At 56.8% G+C, this 23,510-nt stretch overlaps 1 protein-coding gene across 2 annotated transcripts; it reads right to left on the bottom strand.

Annotated features, from left to right (window-relative positions):
• Nucleotides 1-513: 513 nt before the first annotated feature.
• On the bottom strand, nt 514-23,426 carry TMEM63B (transmembrane protein 63B). Of its 2 annotated transcripts, XM_036248029.1 has the most exons (25): nt 21,692-21,715; nt 21,204-21,327; nt 17,555-17,737; nt 17,198-17,277; nt 16,930-16,968; nt 15,935-16,025; nt 14,529-14,566; nt 13,476-13,618; nt 13,338-13,389; nt 12,776-12,884; nt 12,122-12,192; nt 8,854-8,934; nt 8,270-8,393; nt 7,556-7,689; nt 7,275-7,412; nt 6,987-7,140; nt 5,803-5,909; nt 5,514-5,600; nt 5,271-5,336; nt 3,966-4,128; nt 3,310-3,415; nt 2,187-2,354; nt 1,830-1,945; nt 1,583-1,663; nt 514-1,325 (listed from the first exon to the last, which is right to left on the bottom strand). In XM_036248029.1, the coding sequence occupies exons 2-25, from the start codon at nt 21,243-21,245 to the stop codon at nt 1,134-1,136; spliced, it is 2,565 nt and encodes an 854-aa protein (XP_036103922.1). In that variant the 5' UTR covers nt 21,246-21,327; nt 21,692-21,715; the 3' UTR covers nt 514-1,133. The 2 variants fall into 2 exon arrangements, with proteins under 2 accessions (XP_036103922.1, XP_036103923.1); XM_036248030.1 differs by lacking the exons at nt 21,204-21,327; nt 21,692-21,715 and adding an exon at nt 23,310-23,426.
• Between the last annotated feature and the right edge of the window lie 84 nt (nt 23,427-23,510).

The raw sequence follows: 23,510 nt of genomic DNA, 5'->3' as shown, positions 1-23,510 counted from the left end.
TCATTTCGCAGGATCCCAGGCACATAACCACCACTCAGTAAACTGCAGTAACAATGACAATAATGACAGAACTTGGATGACGACTGTGGCCTGATTTCCTTGCCTCTCCCCCTCCAGAAAAGCCTGCTGAGCCCCCTTCTGGAAGAAGCTGTCCTGGGACCTTCCTCCTCCAGGAAGCTTTCCTGGACTAGTGCAGAGCTTGTGGCTTTTCATGGTCTTTCTCTAAATTTCAGTTTTCTTTGCATGGTTCTCAGGGATTTAGAATGCTGGCCTGTGTCCCTGTCCCTCAGCCTGAGAGGCCCCACAAGGTCCTCAGGGACAAGGGGTAGAGTCAGAGCTGGCAGATGCAGGGAGAGGGGGTGACATTAACACAACAGGCCCCTCCCCTAAAGTCTCAGCACAAGAAGTCAGCCCAGGGTCATGTGGGGACTCCAAACAGGTGCCCCAGACCACAGAAGGGTGGCTGGACCTCAGCCATGTGTCCAGGGCAACAGCACAAACCAGACACCTGTCTCAGAACTTTTCTTTCCATTTTTATTTTAAAGGAAAACAAAAAAAAACAAAAAAAAAAACCAGTGCAAAAACCCATTTTCCAGTGTCAGCCATGCCCACCCCCCACCCCAGGTTACCCCCCTGGCTCAGGCCTGACTCTTCCTCCCTCTCAGCATCCCCTCCCCTCTCATGCGACCCTCAGGGGCTGGAGGTTCCACTTCCCTGGAGTGCCAGATCCCAGGGGGACTGGGGGGGCAGAACCGGGGGCTGCCCTGATCCACCTGCACATCCCCCCATGTCTTCAGCCATGGTACCAGGTACCCAACTCGGCTCTCATTAACCCTTTTCTGACCACACTACTAGCCTGGTGGGGGGAGCACTGATCTGGGGGAACTGTGTCCACACCCCTCTGCCCCGGGGCCGGCTCGGGGCTCTCCTCACTGAGGTTAGGGGGCTCCCTCCCCTCTCTGTGGTGGGGGAGAGCAGCAAAACCCCCAGGTTTAAATACCTTAATGAAAGCAGGGGATGGGGGAGGAGGGGGCTTTAGATCTAATAAATTATTAGCGTTTTGTCTTTTTTTAGTGTCCGTGAGGGGTGGGAGGGGCGGGGCAGGGCGTGGCCTCCAGGGCCCCTCCCTGCCCTTACTGGTGAATCTCATTCTCTATGAGGCTGTCCTCGCAAGATTGGAAGTCTGTGTCCGTGAGGCCATCAGGGGGCATCAGCAGCTCCTCATCTTGGGACGAGGATGACGGGGGCTCATCCCCCGAGCTTCCAGGACCCCCATCCCCATCCCCGTCCACCTCTGAGTCCTGCAGCACCTGAGCGATGTATTTCTGAAGGGGGAAAGCAGTGAGGCATGAGGGTGGACAGCGGCCCCTTGTGGGGAGGGTGATGGGGAGTCACAGGGCCTACAGGGGAAGGGCAGTGCCCACTGGAAGGCAGGCAGCTCCAGTGAAGCCAGGTCTCTCCCTGCCCGTTCCCAATAGTTGGGTCTGGACTCAGCTTCCCTTTCGGGAGGATGATGGGACAGCCACCTGGAGGCTATATTGAAGACCCCTCCCCACCCTTGGCTATGGAGTAGAGCACTTACCGCAGATTTGGGGACAGTGGTAGCAGTGGGGGGCTGGCCATTGCTTCTGGAACCCACGGCATCTGTCTCTGTGTGCTCAATCTTGAGGGGCCCAGAAGGAGTCAGGGATTGGGGACAGTGACCTTTCCCTCAGCTGCAATCATGACCCCACCCCTTTCGGCACCCCTCATCCCTGCCCTCAGCTCTCAACCACCCCCCTCACCCCCTTGAGCTGCTGCCCTCAGCCCCCCACGCCCCTGCCCCACACCTTGTAGTTGTGGGCACTGAGGTATTTGAAGTGTCCAAAGCAGACGTGGCAGAGGCAGATGACAATGGTGATTACCAGGACCACGAATGTGAACATGGATGTGGGGGCTAGGAACCCTGTTATGGGGGGCAAAAATGGGGCTGCTGTTTCTCCTCTGGTTCCCCCTCCCAGGGGCCCACTACTCCAGTTTGCTACCTTCTGAATACAGCTCCCCCCATGTGCTGCAGCCTCTCCCACGCCACCTGCTGCACCCCTGCCCCCCGGCTGCCGTCGTGAACCTTCCTGGGCCTGCTCTGCTGGGTCGGGTCGGGAGGGGCCCCTCTGGCCCACCCCAGCTCCCTGAGGGGAGGCCCTCACCCGTGCGCATGGTGGAGAAAAAGAGCAGCCAGAAGAGGCAGAGGATGGGCGCGGCCACCACTTGGTTCACAGCCCCCGAGTGGATCTTCTTGTCCAGCTTGGCCGGCAGGTAGGCATAGTAGAGGTTGTACCTGTCTACCAGGTGCTTCAGCAGCATGTACATGAGCCCTGGGGGAAGCCACATGGGCCCTGACCTTGGAACCAGCGCTGCCAGACTTCTGTGTGTCCGTCACAGGTTGTCCTGGTCTTTCTGAGGTCACTGAAGGGCTGGCCTCCCTTCTCCTGCCTCAGCCCCATACAGGAGATGCCCCCAGCCCCCAGCAGGACCAGGCCTCAGCCTCCTCTGCCTCAACCCCTCATCCTGCAGCCCCTCACTAGCAACACTGCTGTTAGAAATCCACTCATTCGGCTCAACAAGCATGCTGTTAAAATCCATGCTGGTTTTTTTCTACTCCTGTTCCTAAACAGATGAGTATAAATTAGGAGGCAAGTTCCATTTTCCTGGAGACTGAGGGAATGGAAGCTTTTGAGGACAAGGAGGTTAGTTTGGGAGTTCGAAGCCTTCTGTAACCAGGGAGGGTGGTTAAGGGATTAGGATGTTAGGAAAGTAGAGGCCACTAGTGAGGGCAATAGTCAAAGGGAAACTGCTGAATTTCAGAAGGAAGAGGGACTTGCCTATGTTTCATAGCTCAGCGATGTAAATGGCTTCTCCATGAGTGGCAAGGACCCCACCCCACCCTAGAATCTGAAGGTCTTTCTTGAGTGTATAGGGTGTGTACAAGTGTGCCCATGGATCCTGTGTGAACGTGTGTGCGTGTATGTGACGTGTGTCCCAGTGTATCCAGCTGAGTGAAAGCCTTGGTGTGGGGAGTATGGTCATGTTGGGGTGACTCTGCCCAGGGGTCCAGCACACCAGGTGGGTCCAGCCTGAGTGGAGATGGCTTTTCCCCTCCTCCCCCCAGGCCGGGTCCCAGACTGAGCCAGGGACCGGGTGGGAGGCCCGAGGGGCCGGTCTCCCAGCCAGGGCCCTGTCCACTCGGGGTGGCCTGCCTTACTAGAGTGGAGAGGGTGCAGTCCGGGGTCCCCCCGAGCAGGGCCCAGGTCCCGGCGCGGCGGCGCCTACCGAAGGGCACGATGATGGGGCAGGTGATACTGTAGGTCATGACCACCGTGAAGACGCACATCATCCAGGCGTAGGCTGCGCCAAACTGGAACTCGTAGGCCTGATGCTGGGGGGGAGATGGGCAGGAGGGCGGCTCAGGGAGAGGAGGGGCAGACTGGAGGGGCAGGTGGGAGGGAGAGGGCGCCAGCACAGAAGCAGTGGGGGAAAGGAACCCGTGTCCAGGGTAGGGCAGGGCAAAGCAGATGGAAAGGGAGCTGTGGCTGAGAAGGAGGTCAGCGTGGACAGGGCCAGGGTTGTGGGGGGGGGGCCTTCAAGGGATCAGGGATTGGCAGGGGGGTGGGCTAGAGAACGGGCCGCTCAGAGCCCTTGTGTGGGATTAGGACCAGGACTCTAGGTGTGGGAACCTGGAACTCCCCCAGCTCCCACCACAGAACACTAGACTGTCAGAACTGGCCAGGGCCTTCAGGGTTTTCTATGTCGACCCATCACTGTACATACATACGGGAAAACTGAGGCCCAGATGGGAAGGGGATAGCCCAGGGCCACAGAACTGGGCTGTCCCAGCACCCATAGGCCCCACACCCTAGCACGTGCCGCTGTTACTGTCGTGCCCACCAGGGGGCGCTGTGCGGGCCGCTGCAGCCCCGCAGCCCTACCCGCTTCACGTTGCGCCTCTCGGCGGCCGAGCGCGCCAGGCAGAGTCGGATCATGTACATGAGCAGGCCTGGGATGCGCAGCAGGTCCATGGCGTTGCCGATAAAGGCTGAGGCAATGACGTAGTTCACGAAGAAGGCGCCGTTGTCGGGCAGGAACACGCACCTACGGGCACCAGGTGCTCCAGCACTGCACCTCTGGGGGACCTGGTGGCCGCCAGCCTACTTCCGGCACGACAGGCACCACACCTTCACCCCTGCCGTGCTTGGGAACGCCAGGCGTCTCCAGCTCAGCCCTCAAGCACCTGTGTGCCCCAGTGCCCCTAGGGTATGAGCCCCAGAGGTAGACGCCAGTGTCAACAGACACCTCCAACATGTGTGGACATGACCTGACAATGTGAGCCTAGAGGCCCCCTGAGAACTTGTGCCCCATAAACACCCACGGAGAGGACTTGAGACCCCTACGGACACCAGCATTCAGGGCACGACTGCCGGAGATCTCCAAAGACAACCCCATGAGACACCCACTCAGAGATGCCTGAGGGTGTGCGCCCAGGCTTTAACTGAACCCAAAGAGACCGCTCGGTATGGGCATCAGTCACCTCTAGAGCACAAGCTCCAGGGACCCTCCCCTAGAGATCTTCTGAGCCCAGGACGCTCATGACACCCGTGTGAGCCCAGATGACCACAGACGGCCCAGAGCTAGACCCGGGGTGTGCACCCAGTAGCAGCCGTGACACGTGCCCCCATGTCCTCACAGGGACTCCCAGAGAGGGCGCTTCAAAACAACTGCAGTCACACCTCTGACAGGAGCCTGTAGCTTGAGAGGTGTTCCCAGAACTTGTGCCTCATACGCACCTCAAAGTGTGAGCCCTAGAGTCCCCCACAGATACTCAAAAGTGTGGGCTCCAGAGACCCACAGGGATACCTCTAGGAACCCCCAAGTCACTCCCACAGCATGACCAAGATCCCACTACAAATGCCTCTCCAAACCTTCCAAGTGACACTCTAGACTCCCAGAGTTCATCCCAGAATACAAGCCCAGAGCCCTCACAGCAGGGGCCTCAAATACGCTTTGAGGGTGACCTTGGAGTGAGCCCCAACATAACCCAGGGACATCTCCCAGGTATACCCGAGACACCCGGTGAGTCCTCTGGGAAGATCCTGGCAGCCTGTGATGTAAGCCCCTCCTCCTCCCAGCCACAGGGGTAGGGAGGTTTACTGTACCCTTCCATGGGTAAGGAGGTGTCTCTCAGGCGTACCCACCCCTCCATCCAATCTTCTTCCCTGGGGGCCCCGGTCACTCACTCAAACCGAACGGTTGCCTCAGCCAAGAATTTCTTGTCAAAGAGCCAGCGGAAGAAGAGGTCCAGGCTGCAGAGGAGAGAGGTGTGCTGGGGGACTGGAGCAGGGATGGGGGTCCCAGCCAGGAGCCTCTGAGGATGCCCCTAGATGTGCCCCCTGGCTTGGTAGGGGAGGTGGGAGCCTGAGCTGCTCCCTCTCCCCACTCTGGTTCCCCCACCCCGTCCCCATCCCTTCCCCTGAACCCACCTGCTCAGTCCCAGCGAGGGCAGGAGCAGCACCATGAAGATGAGGAAGGTGTAGCACTTGTGCATGGTGGTCCTGTTCTCCCCGGAGCTGGCAGGGGCAGAGGGCAGAGGTCAGGCGGGCCAGCCCCCAGGCTGCTCCCCAGGAGGGTCCCTGGGAAGAGGGGGCTGCCCAAGTGAGAATGCTAGCACCATCCCTTCCCTGCCAGCTCTGGGACTCCAGGACGGAGCCTAGGAGGCAAAGGGTGTACCTCCAGGAGGCCAGAGCGAGGCGCCATTATGTGGTGTCTCACCGTGTCCAGTGGGCTTCGAAGAAGGCAGAGTAGTAGACGATGGTGGGGAGCAGGGCCGAGAAGCACCACAGCAGCAGGGTGGGGAAGAACTGGGTGATGATGGGGTTCTGCGGTGGTACACAGGGGGTGGAGGTGAGTCAGGCCAGGGCACTAGTGGGTCCACCTGCTTTGCTTACTTGCCCGTCCCCCACTGAGCCCTGGGCCCCATGTCAGAAGTCCAGAACACCTGCAGGCCAAGGGTTGAGGGTGGGGGCCGGGCCCACATGTACAACCCCAGGGTGCAAAACATTGGCATTTGCTGAGTATGTACTATGTGCAAAGCACTGATCATGTACTTGACATGTATGCCTCACAACACTATTGCTCCATTTTATAGATGAGCAAACTGAGGCAAAAAAAAAAAAAATGATTCAACAGCTTACCCAGCTAGTAAGCAGTGAGGTGGGGATTTGAACCCAGGCAGTCTGGGTCTATTTCATTCAGTGATTTTCAACCTTCCTTTGAAAGGTGTGGCGGGGGGTAAGGGGAGGCCAGGTGAAGTGTCCCCACTGCTACCAGATGTGCAGCTCGCTTTATCCATACTGGGTTTCGTGTAAGATTCCTTCTGATACAGGCTTTAAGTTTGGCCCTGGCCGGTGTTGCACAGTGGTTAGAGCACCAGTCTGTGCACCGGAGGGTTATGGGTTCGATCCCTAGCCTGGGGCACATGTGGGAGGCAGCCAATCCCATGTGTTTCTCTCTCTCCCTCTTCCTCTCTCCCTCTCTTCCACTGGCTCTAAAAAATCCAATGGAAAAGGTATCTTTGGGTAAGGATTAACAAAAAACAAAACAAACAAACAAACAAACAAAAGGCTCTAAGTCTGGAAGCCAATGACCTAGTCGGAAGCTTCTATTCTTCCACTGAGGAGGAGGAGGGATGAGGGGAAGGGACTTATCCGAGGTGACATGGTCAGTTAGGACTGGGCCTGGGCTCTCTCTTCCCTGCGTGTCTCTCTGGTGTGTGCAAGGGTGGCCTCTCCTGGGGGAAGGTGGCGAGGGGTTTGCGGCCTAAGGTCATGAGGGAACTTCCTGGTGGGGCAGGGCTGGGCAGGAGGCATTCCGGCCCCCCATTCCCAGGAGGGATTCGGAGCCTGATTTCTGCCTTGGGACACACAGCGGAGGGGTGGGGTGGGACGTGGCCTCACGTTGAGGTACTCCACGGGCTTGGTGACGTTGAACTTGTCCATGGTGGTGATGATGATGGCCGGGGTGGTGAGGAAGAAGAGGAGGATGAAGAGGACGACATTGATGACCAGGCAGCGCAGCCACCAGATGAAGCCGCGGATGGAGAGGTGCTCCCTGGAAAGGCAGGGGAGGCCGTCACTCCAGGGACCGGACGCCCGATTGGTCCCCGGTGACACCTAGGACCTCCTTCCTCTCCCCTCCACCCCCTGGAGCCCACTCAAGCCCCACGAAGCCTGCCCGTTGCTCACCAATAGATGTTCTGGGGGTCCGGGGCGTAAGACACGGTCCAGTTGGAGATGTGCAGGGACTCGCTGCAGGACGAGGAGCGTGGCTCCCCGCGGCAGGTGCAGCCCTGACATTTACACACGTTGAAATCCTTCAGGATACTGAGGGGATGGACACCAGTTACCGTGGCCCCAGCCACTGGGGACCCCACTGCCAACAGCTGGCCATGAGCATAGGGACCTGGGAGCCCCGGCTGGTCACTGGAGGACTAGCGCTGGGGGAGGGCAGCCGGGCAGAGGCTCACATGGCGGTGATGGTCTCATTGTGGAAGGTGACAAAGGCCATGCCAAGAGGCTTCTCGTTCACCTTCTCCTTCTCCCGCTTGTAGTCCTCCTTCAGCTTCTGCTCCAGCTTTGTGTAGTACTCGATGGCTTCCACCTGCCAAGGAGGGTGAGGCGGGCTCTGGGCAGAGCTGGGCCAGTGCCCACAGCGCCAGCCAGCCCTGACCTGTGGCTGCCCCCCGGCCAGGAGCTGCTTTCTCTTCTCTCACAATCCTGAGGCAGGTACAATTAGCCCCATCTCACAGGTGAGGAAACTGAGGCACAGAGCGGTCAGAAACTTGCCTAAAGCCACTGAGCCATAAATACAGCATAACACTGTCCCCTTGTTGTGATCTCTTCTGACTCAAGGTTTGAGACTTTGGTCATTGTAGGGACAGGGGACAACCCAACAGTGGGACTAGGGCAGCAAGGACTGTGGGGACAGGTGTAGAGTTGCTGAGAGAGGCTGCTCCCTGCTCCTGGCCCCGGCTCTGGCCCAGGCCTGGCCTTGTCTGGGAGTCTGTTTACCTATGAGTGTGTATGTGCAGGGCCTATTTATGTGGTGTGTCCCCAGGGTTGGAGGACACGCACCATGGGGAGCATCCATCTCTGCTGTGACCTGTCTCCCCAGGGCAGCTTTTGGGGCCCTGAGGTCCGAGCCCAGGCCAGGCACGCCCCTTGGCCAGCCCACCCCATACCTGCTCACAGCCTCGCACCACACAGCAGCAGAGGTGGCCACAGGGCTTGGGGTTGATCATGCTGGGGACATTCTCTTTGCTCTGGAGGTTTGTGAAGTACAGCTTTCCCCGCTCAGCCTTCTTCCTGCGGAACCCAGGTGCCCAGTCACCTACTGCTTGGCTGCGGCTGGCTGGGAGGCCGGGGAGGGAGCCCAGCTCAGGGTCCTCTAGTCCACTCCCCAAGGACAGGGGCTATCTTGCTCCTGGGTTTGTCCCCATCACAGGGTCTCCCTACCCATCCCTCGAAGGCCAGATATTCTTCCTCTCGTCTGGCTTTAATTCCTTATACTGTCGTTGAAGAAGGGCCTGTCCTCAGACTGGGGGAGGTGGTGAGCCCCTTTTCTTTTGCAACTAGCTCTAACCTCTAGGCCTTTCTCTCTCCAGAGCTGAACTGATAAGTACTCCAGGGGCTGAATTAAAATCAAATGCCCTGGGAAACAGCTGGAAGGGGAGCCAAGCCCCTCTGTGGCATCCAAGACACCCTCCACAATGGGCAAGGGGCCCTGAGGTGTCACCTCCCCACCCCCAGTCCCTGGCCCCATTACCTCTCTGCATCAAGGAACATGAGGCGAGCCACGTTGTAACAAGGGCGGGCTTCCAGAACCGTGCAGTTGGGGTAGGCCTCCCTGAAATACAGCCCACCATCATCTTCTGCACGGACCCTGCCCACCTGCCCCCAACTTTCATGCGTGGCCCCATCACGTTCAAGACACACGTCCCAAATTCAAGCTCCTTCGTTCTTAGTCTACAAAAATGAGAGTTCCCCAAGAATGAAACTTTGAAGGTCCTCCTCATGCTTGTCTGAGTGGAGAGTGTGCGGGGGGTGGGGGTGGGGGGTGGACTGTGAGCTGAGTGTGGGCCGATGACCCAGGATGTGAGCGCACACTGCCTGATGCTGGGACAGCCACGGCTGTGGTCTAATTCTTGTCCAAGGCCATGAAATTTAAGTTGAGAGAAACTTTCTACTCATGGGTTGTTCCCTTTACCCTGTTCCTAGAAGATCTGGGTAGAGTTCAACACCTAGCCTTGACCATGGACTGACCCCAACCAACCCACAGCCCAATCCGCAAAATGATCTTGGCCCTAAGACCTGAACCCTGACCTGAGATTGACCTCTAACCCTAAGCAGAGACTGATCTTTTACCCTGACCCAAACTGATCCATAACCCAGACCCAAGAATGACCCTCTAACTCTGACCCAAGAAAAACCATTCCTGACTCTCAGGACCTGGTACCTGGCAGGGCTCAGGGACACCTGCTGGCTGAGTGCAGGAGCAGTTCATTCTGATCACCCACTGCTCCTTGATCTTAATCCCTAATCTAGGCTGAGCCCTTTAAGAAAACTTATGAGGGACCACATGTGCTAAAGATGCATGAGATACGTTTCTAAGTAACAAGATGGACCACACAAACCCATGAGAACTTGGACACTGAAATCTGGCACAGGCTTCTTGAAAAGTACTTCCCAGACCTTTCCCCTGACAATGTTGTCGTCAAACCACGTTAGGGTTCCTCTTGGGAAGGGCCTCATCTCTGTGGCAGGGTGAGCCCTCATTCTCCCCCAACTAATCTCGAATCCCTTAATCCCCACCACACAGGCTCCCTGATTTTGCACACAAGATACTCCCTAACTCAGCTAGGTCAGTGCTCCAATCCAGACACACCCGGCCTGGACCACAAACCCTGCCCAACACTGCCAACCAGCCCAGGAGCACCAGGACAAGGCTGCCTCTTGTGCATCACCATCTACCCATGCCTGAGCCAGGAGCTTGCACACAGTAGGTGCTTGATAAATGTGCAGAAGGACTGGATCAATGAAATGGCTATTCCATAATATTCACTCCAACAATCCCCAAAACTCCAATTAGGACCACAGTCTCCCCACACGTGTTTATAAGCTAACCAGCAACTTTTAAAAAATGTTTTTATTGATTTTTTAGAGAGAGGAAGGGAGAGATAGAAACATTGATGTGAGAGAGATACACCAATCGGTTGCCTCCTGCACGCCCCCTACTGGGGATCGAGCCTGCAACCTGGGCATATGCCCTGACCAGGAATTGAATCAGGACCTCTCAGTCCATGGGAGGATGCTCAATCCACTCAGCCACACCAGCCAGGAGGCTAACAACCAATTTTAATCACATACTGTTCCCTAAACAGAACCAAAGCCTGACACCTGAAACAGACAACTTGGACCGTGAGCTAGCTCCCCAGGGACAGCCACCATGTCTGGTACTTCTTGGTCTCCCTGGTCTGACGCACATAGTAGGTGCACAACGAAGGTGTGCAGAATGAATGGATGCTTGGCTGGTGGGGTTCACGCCCTCACTGCATGCAGGTCTCTGCTCACATGTCACCCTGTCAGAGTCCCCTGCTCACCCCATCCGAACACCCTTCCTGACTCCTTTACTCTGCCTGCTCTTCCTGCTTTGGTTTTCTTCTCAGCACCTACCCACTTGGCACAGTGCCTATTACGAGTTCATTAGTTTATGGGCCCCCTCAGCCCACCAGACTGTCCGCAGGTGAGGGCAGGGGCTTTCTTTTCTGTTTACTGCTGTTTCCCCACCTCCTCCTCTAGTACAGCCACAGGGCAGCTCAAAAGATGTCTGTTACTCAAGGATTGGTCAGTACAAGCCGACAGCTGATTCCAACTGGACAGTAATATTAAGAGATCACCTAATTCTGAGCATGCACTGTCCTTAATCCTGACCCAGAGTGCCCTCTGATGCTGATCACGGCTTGAACTCCAGATAGGACCCCAAACTGTTCTCTCACTCTGACCCAGTTTGATTTAATTTTGACCGCAGTTCTGTACATTGTATGAGGGTGGGCCTGTTTCTCATTTATGTATGGCTGGGGTATAGAAAGTGACTAATACATGCCTGCTGAATGAATGAATGTTTATCTACCAATGCTGATCGCAAACCATTCTCCTGTAACACAGAGGTATGGGACTGACCCTGACCACACACTGCCTCTCAGCGCTGTCCTGACCCGGAACGTGCCTGACCTCTGATCCTGGCCAACAGACAGGGAGTCTAGAGCTCACAAAATCCTCACCCTGACCATCGATGCCCCTCATCAAGACCACTGGCCAATTCCTAATTCTGAACAGAGACTGACCTCAGATCAATCTGTGAGCAGATCCCGGACTGGCTCCTAAAGCTGACCTCCACCCTGTGAACCCCAGAGAGTCCGACGACGATCTTTCACTCACTTTTATAGTCCCAAGACCCACCACACTGACATGCCTTAGCACGTGAGAAAGTCTGCCAAGTGGACAGAGGAATGCATGCTAGGATCCTCGATCCTGTACACAGACTGTGCCAGCCACCCGGGCCCCCGGAGGTGTACCTCCCCCGCCGCCCAGACAGACTGCTAGAGTTGACAAGAGCTTCAGAGAACACAGCCCAGGTAGTCCCGGGCTCCTCGATGATCCACCGAAAGTCCAGAAGCTCCTCCCCCCAGTCTACATACACACGCCAGACGGTCACATGACTGTGAAGAAGCTGTGGACCCTCGGGCAGCAGCACATGACCCAGTTCAAGATGGAGAAGGGGAGAGGATTGTGTGGGGCCGACTGGACTCACTTCTCAAGTATTTCAAGTATTTCTCTTGTATTCCTAGGGGTGCCTACCACCCAGCCCAAGTGCTAGACCGCCCAGTGCCAGAGAATTCTTGGTTTCACCTCCACACCCACTGCGGCTGACCTCTGGGTGAGGCGGGTGAGAGGCGCATGCGGGGGGTCCTGGGGGTTGAGCGGCAAAGACAGGTCTGCAGGGCCAGGGGCAGGGCGTAGGAAGAGCTACTCACTCAAAATGCTTCTTGATCTTTTCTGACTCTGCATATTTGGAGATTCCATTGATGAAGAGAGTCCTCTTGACCTGGAGTGAGAGGCAGGTGAGAGGGACCGGAATATGCAGGGAGGAGGTGGGGAACTGGGGAGCAGAGAGGAGCTGACTAGGGTGGGAGAGTCTCGATGAATTGCTAATAGAAATCAGGCAGTGAGCATAATGAAAAAGCCATCTGGCTCCTTGCTCCTTGAGGGGTGGGGGGTGAGAGGAGTGGGGTACCAGTCTCGGATCCCCAGGCCGTGAAGACCCAGCTGGCATGGGGTGTGGGCGGTCACTACTTTAGTGAATAGTGTAGAAGGGGAGGGCACCTGACTACCACGTTATCCACCGCAGCTATTTCCCGAGTGCCAGGCAGGGCACAGGGTGCCTTCCATGCCTCACCTCACCTCCCTCCCCGCCAGTCGGGGGATGCTGCTGTCACTTCATTGTTCAGAAGAGGAAACCAAGGCTTGGGGAGGTAACTAACGTACAGGAGGGGGCTCCGGAGCTGCTGAACCAGGGGTCCCACCTGGCTAGCCTAACTCTGGGACTGACCCAGCTCAGAGCGGAGGCGAGAGGCCTGTGGGGAAGGGAAGAGGCTGGGCACGGGTGGACCCGGGCTCTGCTCACTCACCAGGTCATCCTCCTTGTAGCGCATCTTGGACGTGTGCCTGCGCATGCTGTAGACGGTGAGCAGCAGGTACAGGAAGGCGAAGGAGGTGTGCAGCCATAGCAGGTTGTTCCTGGGCGGAGCAGAGGGTATGCAAGCCACAGAGGCTAGAAACACACTCAGACCTCCCCCAAGCTCTTCATGTACATTAAAACCTGGTATAGGGCCCCCTACTGCCACTACGGTGGGCCCCCCACTCCACATCCTCCAGACCCCAAGACTGTTCCATTCCAACTGAAATGTCCCGGAGGTGATCTCTTCATGCCCCGCCCCTGGCTACACTGCCCTCTCCTCCTGCCCCCAGGCAGCCTCGCCAGCCCGCCTGAGGCTGCACCCTCCTCCTCTGTATCTGGTCATTCCTGGCAACCCACAGTAGGGTCTACCTCTTCTGCTTCCAGCTCCAGCCCTCAGCGCCCCACAGCCTCAACCCCAGCCATCTGTCCCCCAAACACGCCCCCTTTCCTCCCTCATTGGGCTCAGACGCTGACACAGACCCTGGCCTCGCTGCCCAGCCTCTCAAACTTACCCTGATTTCAAGTTGGCAATGGTGGTTCTCCCGAAGCTGTAGGCATTGTTCTCTGGGGGTGGGAAAGGGAGAGGACGATGGTGGGGTCAGGGCCTGTCCCCCTCTCTCCCCGCCCCACCCACCCTGGCCCTCGCTGACCCAGCAGGTCCCCTGAGAAGTTGACAGGCAGCACGATGCCTACGGAGAGGACGCCCACGGCAACCAGCAGCCCGATGATGTGCCTCTGGAAGGACAGGTAGTGCACAGCGTCGCCCCCACACTTGTCCCGGATCTCATCGTCCCTGATGCAGCCAGACAGAGGAGTCAGGTGAGGACCAGGGCCGCAGGGGGCCACGGTGTGCCTGCCCTTGCCCCCACCCCCACCCCAGAGCCCCTGCCAATCTGGCAGCAGTGTGGGCTTGAAATGGGGTCTGAGTCCCCTATTTTCTGGGAAGGGGAAGGAGAAAAACAGGGATGAAGGGAGAAGGGGAGAAAGGGGGAAGAATAGAGAGGAGAAGAATAACTGAGGGGAACAGGAAGAAAGAAAGCTAGGAAGTGGGGAGGGAGGGAGGAGTCCAATCAGAAGGAAGACTGCAGAGACAAAGATGAGAAATGAAGAATGGGGAGGAAGGGGAAAGGAAAAGAGAAAGAGGGGAAGAGGGAGGATGAGGCAAAAGGAGGAGGATGGTGACAGGAAGAAGAGCAGGAGGTTGGATGGGGCGCGGGATCTACAGCACCTTTTGGGTGCCGGTGCAACACAGTACAGGGACACTGGGGGAGGGCCTGGGGGCTGTGGGTGGTGGCGGTGCTGACCTGTCCGGCTTCCTGCCTCTCTCAGCGCTCACTGCCTGCCTGCCGCACTCAGCTCGGTCTGCCTTCTGCCTGCTGGATACTGGCTCCTGCCTGCTGCTGGCTGGCTGCTCCCAGCCTGCCTGCTGCCCCACCCACAGGGGCAGGGAGAGCTGTGGGCGGAGTGGGGCCTCCCCGGCAGGGGGCTCGCAGGAGACCACGGAGGGGTCAAGTGAGGCTAGCTCGGGGGACAGCAGAAGCCAAGACCCCAGGGCGTGGCCTCTGCAGTAGGGAGGAGGGTGCCGGGCTGGCTAGGAGCGCTAAGGCCCTCAAAGCTTCTGGTCTCTGGATTTTGGGGGGAGATGACAGGTTCTGAAGTTTTTCTCTGTTTCTTTCTTTACAGCCTGAAGACCATTCACTTACTTTATCCTGAAGATGGCTGTCAGCCAGGAACAGAAACCCTGGGGGGACAGAGGGCTATCAGCTGCAGCCCATCCGGCCTCCCTGAGCCTCCCCTCCCCGCAAGTCCCGCTCACCAGGGGGCAGCTTCCACAACCCCCCAAAGAAACTAGCTCGCCCCAGGGGGAGAGAGGGAAGGTGTAGCCTTCGAAGAAGAGAAGGACCAAGGCCAAGGTGGGCTACTTGTGTCCTCTCGCGCCCAGAGCTATGGATCCCTCACATCCCAGCAGGGCAGTGGAGCCCCAGCAAGCCCTGCAGCTGTGTGGGCCAGGGTAGGAATGGGTGGGACTCGGGGTTCTAGGAATAGGGGCGACCTCCAGACCTGTAGCTACTAAGAGTTTGCAACATGGCTGCCAAAAGCAGAGGGCCGGCCACGCTGCCTAAGATCCTGCCACTGACCTGCCGCACACCTCAGGGGCCCGAAAGAAACCCCAGCCGCTGAGCTGCTGTCTCCCACCCGTCTCCAGGCCTGCCTTCAGGCAGAGACCACACTCAGAGCAGGGGATGTGGGGGAGGGCTGGGCAGGGACAACCCTTCCCCACCTTCCTACCAGGAAAAGGTCCAGGCTCAACACAGGACGGGGCAGAGAGGGACCCCCTGGCCAAGATGCAGGACTGTGCTCCCTGTTGCCTGTCGGGGAGCATCGGGACGCCTCTGGCCGGCGTGGGTGACACCTTTGCTTAGTCACTTACCAGCATGAGTCCAGTTCAGGAAGCTGACCGACTCCTGCTACAGCTATCTCTGCAGCTGCCCTGGGGCCCCCAGCCTAAGCTGGACTGACCAGGACCACCCTAGGGTCTGAAGATTGGAGTTCTGACCAGGACTCCCACCCTGGCAGAATGATAGGGAGCCAGGCAGGTAACGCCAGTGTTGGGTCTGACACGAAAGGGGGTCTGGGGACTGCTGTGTATCACCAAGTACAATCCTTGTCTTCAGGGGCCACTAGTGGCCTCTCAGCTCCAATCCACAAGCCGGTCAACTGGCCCCACCCACCCAGCCAGGGGCTGCCCGCCTGCAACCTCTGAGCAACACAATGGATTCTGTATGTTCTGCTGGGCGGCATGAACAGCTCATTATTACTTCTAAGACCATGTCTAAGGAAAAAGGGGTCCTTAGAATTAATCCGCAGAGGCGAGCACAGAACTCTCCTGTGGAACAAGTTTGAAATCGTGGAGTAGGCTAGTGCCAGTTTGGAGGCTGATGTGGAGGACACAGCCAGGAGTTCTGGGCCGGGCTGGTTACCCCGTGGCTCTCAGAGCAGCACGGACCTTGGGAGAAGGCTACACTCCACAGGTCCCTGACTGGTCACTGGAAGCCCACCTGCCTCAGAGGACGAGGGGGTGGCTCGGGAGTCCGGGGAGTGCACTCACATTGTCTCTTTGGTCAAAGTCGACGGAGCTGGAGACAGACGTGAGACGCTCATACCGGTCATGACTGTCCCCGTGCATAGCTGAGGCCACACTAGGGGTGAGGAGATGAGAAATGAGAGAGCCGGTGAGTCTGAGCCCATGGAGAGCATGGGTGAAGTGGGTGGCTCCCTTCCAGAGTTCCAGGGGTGAGACAAGGCACAGGAAGCGCAGTGGCTGAAGCAGGAAGAAATAACTACCCTCTTTCTGCCTTCTTTAATTCTACCTCTTCCCTCAGGGGGCCGAGGGGGAAGGAAGGAGGGTGTCCTCATCATCGCCCCCTGGGGGTTGAAGTAGGAATGTGAACCAGCCCTGCAGTTGTGGAGCTGACAGAGCACACAGGGCCATGCACAGGGCAATGGGAAGGAAAGGGTGGATTCAGAGAGCCCCAGAATGGTGGGGATAAGGGGCTGGGGGATGTCTCCCAGGTGGGTCCTGATCCACCCTCTTTCCTGACCCCAGCAGCTGCTGAAATTCCAACACCAGTCCTACAGATAGAGGCCGTGATGACACAAAGGGCCAGACTCAGGGCTCCTCGGGCAGCCTCCCTCCCACGCCTCCAGAAGAAGTGAGCAGGGAACCCTGGAACACGAAGAACTAAATGTTAGAGAAGCCACTGGTGACACCCAATCTTGTCTCTGTGACCAACAGGGTAAGTATACTGTGAATTTCTGGGAGAATGGCCCTTCCACTCCAGCCAACCCTGGCATGAAGGCTGGGTGCACAGGGAGGGGTTCCTCCCAGGCCGAGAGCCAGAGGTCGGGGGGGGGGGGAGGCAGAGACAAGTTGGGGAGCCCCCTATTCTGCAAAGCACACCACCTGCGTTAATCCGAAAATGAGCCTGCAGAGGAGAAAACTGCAAAGAGAAACCAGTAACTTGGCAGGAAGAAAAGGGAAGCAGGAGAGAAGAAAAGAGAAAGATGGTTCAGTGGGGATGAGGGGGCTGGTGCCCCACATACTATTCCTGTTCCACTCGGTCCCTCTCCTGCCGCCGAAGCCTGGGGGCAGAGAACAGACAAAATTAGCGGGGTGAGGACGGTCCCTGGGGACTGGCAAGGGACAAAGGCCCAACTGGGGGCCTGCATGCTGCCCATGCCTGCTCTGGGACTGGTCCCTCTTTATCCCCCCAACAGAGGGGGATGACAGAGAGCTGGCTCTTCCTATACCTGAGAGTGTGGAACAAGGTGTATGCATGTATAGGGGTGGGGAGGAGTCCCAAAGCTTTACCTGTCTGCATCTGTCACCAAGGCCAGCCGCCCATAGTCCCAGGCTACCTTCCGGAGGATGGAGAACAAGAACAGCAATGCCTGAGGGAAGAGGGAGTGGTTGGCAGGGGGAGAGGCCACTCACTCACTGGACAAGCCAGAAGAGCAGGGGCAGAGGGGCCAGAATCTTGTCTTAGGAGTGGCCCTGGCCTGGGTGAATGGGCAGAGGCTAGGCTTGGGCCGTGTGACGGGGATATCTCCTGCAGTTAAGCCTGGGGAATCAGGGTCAGGTGGGAGAGTGGTTAGAGCTGTAAGTATGTATAACATGCTATGTCGAGAGTGTGGGTGCCACGGGTGTGGGTGGCATGTGGGCACTCACAAGGAAGCACATGAAGTCGAGAGCCAGCACAGTGGGGACGCCTCCAAAGGGCAGGCCCTGCAGGACGGTGCTGCGGATGCGGGCACTGTAGCAGTAGTCCTTGGGGTTGCTGTTGTTGAGGGCCGTGGTGCCCAGTGTGGCCAGCAGGAAGGGTAGCATGGCTGCTACTGCCGCATGGTCCTCCTGGGCAGAGGACAGAGTGGTCAGCTGGGCTTGGCCCTTATCCCTCCCATAGCTCTGGCAGGTGGGTGTGCGGCGGGGGACGGGAGGGCAGGTCACCAGGCTGCCTGGGTGGGTGGAAGCTCTGGCCTTCAGAGATAAGGGCCAGGGAAGGGGAGGGCTGAGTCACATAGATTTACCTTAATTGGCTCTCAGGCTGTGACCCCACCCTGGGTCTGGGGAACTCAGCCCAGATCTGGACTGGGGAGACTGGTTTTTCTAAGCTAGAAGTCATTTGTGAGTCTCTAGCACCTAACGCCCACCACCTCTGTACACACATGCAAATACTCTCCAAACACACTGTGTCTCTTTCTCTGTCTCTCCCTGTCTCAGGGGCAGAGCTGGCCTGGGAGAAGATGGGGAGGGGTCCAAGGCCTGAGGGTCCAAGGCTAAAAGCAAGGGTCTCTAGGCCAAGGAGGATGGGTCAGGAGCCAGCTACCTCACCCTGACCTTCTCTTTCTACCCCTATTAGAACAATGGCACGTTTTCATTTGCTTGGAGTTTTCAACTCTGTTTATCATCATCCCAATATAACTGACTTCAAAATAAGATATTCAAGCTTCAGAGTTGCCCTCTCTGTCTCCACAGTAGAGGGGCTGAGAATAGGGTCAGAGTGGGACATCTGTTAAAAATAGGACTTCTGGATTGGCGTTACTTGCTAACCCAGTCACGGCTCTCATTCCTTTTCCGCTGCCCAGGCAGCAGCTATACCTTCCTGCACTCCGACTCCAGGAGTCACCTGAGTGCTCTGAGAACTACGACTCCCAGAGTGCCCTGCTCCAGAGGCAGGAGCAGGGCAGGCTGGGAATGCCGTACCTCCAGCAAGCTTTTCCATTGGCAAAGGAAGAGAGAGTGGGCGGGGGCCTCTTAGCTTGCCCAAACCCCTGTGGCCAGGGTACAGCCCTCCAGTCTGGTTCCCTGCCACTGCCGGGCTGTTCAGCCCTGGGTAGTCCAAGGGTCCAGGTAGACGGGGGTGCGGAGGAGGACGGAAGGGACAGGCAGCCCAGATGCCTAGGTTCTGGAAGTGCCTGGGGACTGGGTGAAGCAGGGCTCTGGGGAGTTCCCAGGGCAGAGAAGTGTGGCCATGGCATCACTGCCCCACCCCCATTTTACTGGAGGGCCCCTGGGGGCCCCTTCTGCTGACAACACTAAAGTTCTGCCTTTGGAGGGGGAGTGTCTCCAGGGAAGAAAGGAAAGCAGACAAAGAGAACAACAAACCCAGAATCGATGACTGCAACTCTGGGAGCAAGTGCCCCCCAACCCCCTGGGATGACTCAGAGTTTTTCCAGCTCACCAATCCCTGCCCCCTATACCCCTACACTTCAACTGCAGGGCAAGGGGCACCAGCTCTTAGATCACCGGGGAAGCTGGGGTTGTTTGTGTTCCACTTGGTCCCAGGGAGTCTCTGAAAAGCGTTAGGAAGGCAAAGGTAGTAACTGCCCTGTGTGTAATGCCTCCCTCTTCCTTTCCAGTCTAACTTGTCTTAAAAACAAAACAACAACAAACAACCCTCTGTTTAGTAATTGTAGAAGGTGCCATTTATCAAGTGCCCACTGTTTCAAGAATATATACATGATTTAATTTAATCTTTGACACTCCCGAGTTAGATGTCATTGTCATTTTAAGATGAGGGCACAGGGGTCTCAAAAAGGTTAAGTAACTCCAAAGTCACACTACGAATAAAAATGATGGTCCTGGGATGCAAACCTAGTTCAGCTTCTTTCTAAAGCTAGAACACTTCAGGCCACCACGGTACTTTTCTCCTGTGCCTAGAATCAGACTCTGCAGGCCACGGAGCTTCGTATAGCTCATTGAATGTCCTCTGGCTAGAGAACACTGGTGCAGGGTGGGCATGTATTTAGGTTTGTAAATGCACATTGATGTGTGTTATCTGTGTGTGTGTGCGCGTGTGTGGTGGTGGTGGTGGGGAGCTAGGTGACTGCATGGCAGTCCACAGAAAAGTAAGTGTTGGTCTCAAGTGGGGGTGTGTATGTGGGTTTGTCTGGGAGCCCGGGTGTGTAAACACAAAGTGCTCAGAACTCTGGGGTCCCAGGAGACGTTAAAGGTAGGTATAGGTATCTTGGGTCTGTGGTAGTTGAGGGGCATATGCATTAGTCCCCCTTAACCTCCAAGTCCAATGCACTCCAGAAATCAAGATAGCCCATTCCCACTCCTTGCCTGTTTCTCTCCCCAACTCCAAGAATGTAATGGGTACAAATCCCTGGAGCACCCCCTCCCCAAACCTGTCTACTTGCAAAGATGGTGTGGCACATTCTGGGAGCTTCCATATTAAGGGAACCCAGTAGGGTGAGTGAGGAGAGTCCAGTAGATGCTTGGTAACTGAAATCACCATGTCCATCTGGGGTTCCCTTTTTACAGTCACAAAGCACCTTCCCTCCAAAATCACACTGCTCTTCCCACCTACACTGTGAGGAAAGCAGGGCAGGCTTGGTCAGATCACTATGCCCATTTTCAGGGACCCAGGGAGGAGAAGCAACTCAAAGGTGGTCACAGGGCAGGTCAAGGGTGGAGCCAGGGCTGGTGGCTCTGCTTGCTGACCGGGTTACTCCAAGCTCTTAATTGTGGGGGTGGGGTTGCTGGGCTGAGTTTCACCAAGGGCAGCTGTTCCCTCACTGAGAGCAGCTGAGAGGGAAGATAATGAGGCAGAATTGGGGGGGGGTAGGTAGTAGGGGAGGGGGGCAGTTCCTCCACTGCATGGGGTTGCCAGAGCCAGCTGTATTCCAGAATTTCTCTTGCCTGACAGAGGCTTTTTTAGCTGGAGGTGTATAGAGAGAATGATGGAAAATTTTATTTCTAGCTAACTGAATGAAGGTTGTTATTTTACCATTAAGAAGTGTGTGCATGGTAGGGGTTAGGGAGCTATAAGTTACAAGTTTTTTCTTACAATTACTTCGGAAGATTTAATTTAGCGCTTGGGATCGTAGGCAGGCAATGTGGTCTAAGGGAAGGATATGAAGATGGAGGCTAGCTCTGTTACTATGTAACCTGGGTTCCAGTCTTCTAATCTGTAACAGAATTAATATCCTCTCTCTGCTCCTACCAACCTCAGAGGGATGGGCAAAAATGTATCCACAAATGAAGATAAAGCTAGTAGGAAAAGAATGCATTTATCAAGTACTTCTTTAACTCTTGTTCTGTGCCAGGCACTGTTCTAAGTGCTTTACAAATATTAACTCATTTACTCTGCATCACAACTCTAGGACTGTGAGGTACAGAGAGGGTACATAACTTGCCCAGTGTCACACTGCCAGTCTGTGGTACATCCAGATATGAACCTACCCAACCTGGTTGAAGTCTATGCTCCTAACCACTGCACTTTGCTGCCTGAGCCAACAGAGGAGTCACTTCCACCAGGGAGGTGTGGGCTACCAGCTACCACTCTGGAGAAATGCCACACCCTATTTTCTACCTGTTTGCCTTCCCTCTTGCTTGTAGCTCCCAGAACCTCCATTCAGGCCTTGGGTTTCTGATTTTAGGTTCTGAGACAGGTGTAGCGAATAAGTCACAGAGCATGGTGGGTAAGAGCACAGCCCCTAGGATGAGACAGATATGGCTTGACCTGGGCAAATTACTTCACCATGCTGGGCCTCAGTTCCTTTATTTGTAAATTGGGATAATAATTCAGCCATGTGGTTGTTTTGAGGATTAAACAAGAGGACTTATGTAGAGCTCTTAATACAGTTCAAGGTACATAATGGGTTCTAAAAAATTAGCTATTGTTATTAATAAGGTATGAAGAAAAACTGTTAAAAATCAAAATAAAAGAAAATATAATTTAGTATGATAAAGCCCCTCCCTCAGTCAGGGTGGGTTTCTTGTTTCAACCTAAGGGCTTATACTGCATTCAGGTCTCTGCCACTGAGAGGCAGGGGATGTCCCCAAACTCTTCAATCATACCTGCACCATCAGTAGCAGGCTGGGAGGTGGGAGCCCAGAAGGATGATGCTATGCTAGAATGGGTCAGAAGTTCAGAGAAGAGAACCCATTATTGATCAACTACCAGGCAGAGTGCCAGGTTCTACCTGTGTTGTCTACTTTGATCCCCATGATAAATCTTGAAAGGAAGTGATAGTAAACTTTTTAATTGAAACTGAGGTTCAGACAAGTTAGGTAACTTGTCAAGGTCACACAGCTAAACATTAGCAGAGCTGGAATTTCAACTGAGGTCTCCAAGACTGTTATAATTGGAGGGAACTTGTAGGATGTCCAAAAGGGGGCTCTTACCTATCCACCACCTGCCTTTTGCCTTGCCACATCCCCACCCACCCACCCATGGGCCAAGACTGAGTTGGGTGAGCCAACAGCAGGCCTCAGCATGTGCCACCTGGGGCATGCCAGGGCTTGGACCCTCTGGTGCCATGGAGGACAGTCACGCTGCCAGCACACCACCACTGGAAGCCTTGACGACACTCCCACTCCCCTACTCACAAGTGCCTGGGAGGCAGGGCTGGGGGCCCTCCTCAGGAGGAGAGGCTGGGCACAGCCTCATTCTTCCTAGGCTGCTGCAGACCTAGGGTGAGGCTAGATTGTGGTATTGGGCAGAGAACCCCAGCCCCCCCCTTCTCCCCCCGGGAAGTGTAGTGCTCAGCAGCCAGACCTCCGCCCAGGGGACCCAGGCAGGTGGCAGCACAGAGCCCCAAGGGCAGTCGGCCCCTCTGACCTCTCCTTTCCACTTCCCAAGCGTCCTTCTCTTCTGGGACACAAGGCGCCAAAGCTTTGAGACCGTCCTCCCTAGGTGGGCAAGAAGGCCAGGAGGGACAAAGCGCGCCCCCTCCCCCCAACTGGGCCTTTGCCCCACTCCCAGTTCCGCGCGAAATCCTTTCCCCACCGTATCCTCCAACGCAGGCCCGGGCGGCTCATGAATGAACTGCACTGTGTGTGGGGCGCAAGGAGAGGACACGCTCCTGGGGCTAGCCGCCTCCCCAGCCTGCCGACCGGTCCCTAGACCGGCTGGGGGCAGCGGCCGGCCTCGTGCCAGCACCCGCGAAACCTGCCCTTCCCCGAGCTCGAACCCCTGCCCCGGGATCAGCTTCGGAGGTACTCGGCCCCGAGAGCAGGAGAAAATATAAAAGAAACCGAGGCCATCAGACTTGGCGACCCTGGAATCCAAAACTCGGGGCGGGGGCGGCAGGTTCCCCACAGCGGCGGTGGGTTGACCGGGCGCAGCTGGAACCCTGGAGGGCCGCGGAGGGAAGGCGCACCTGGACCGGGCAGGAGGACGAGGAGTGGCTCTAGGGTGGCGGGGGTCCCACCCCTCGGGATCTCCGGAGGGGTGGGGACAGAAGGTGGTGCACATCTGGACCGCTGGCAGGGGTCGGAGGACTAACATTTGGCTCAAGATGGTGTGGGGTTGGGGGCAACGCGCGGCACCAGTAGGTCCCGCGGGCCCGGGCACCTCTCAGTCCCGCAGGAGGTAGAAGGGAGGGGACGCGCAGCTGAGTCTGGGGTTTTTCTTTGGGTGGTGGTGGGATCCTCAAAGAAGAGGGGGGGGGCTGAGGAAGGGTCGCGTACTCACCCCCAGGCGCAGACTCGGCTCCGGCTTGGAGCCCCGGGTTGGGGCGGGGCGGGGCTGGGGGAGGGGGAGGGGGAGTCGCTGGGCGGCTCGAGCTCCGGGCTCCTGCGGCGGCCGCGGCAGTGTCGGGGGAGGGTGAGCGGGAGGAGGGAGGGGAAGGGAGGGGCGGGGCCATGCAAGTCTCACCCCCTACGCCAGCACACG

Source organism: Molossus molossus, unplaced genomic scaffold, assembly GCF_014108415.1.
Source record: "Molossus molossus isolate mMolMol1 unplaced genomic scaffold, mMolMol1.p scaffold_m16_p_8, whole genome shotgun sequence".
NCBI lineage: Eukaryota > Metazoa > Chordata > Mammalia > Chiroptera > Molossidae > Molossus > Molossus molossus.
The sequence above is the reverse complement of the archived record's forward strand: the minus strand, read 5'-3'. Positions and strand labels throughout refer to the sequence as shown.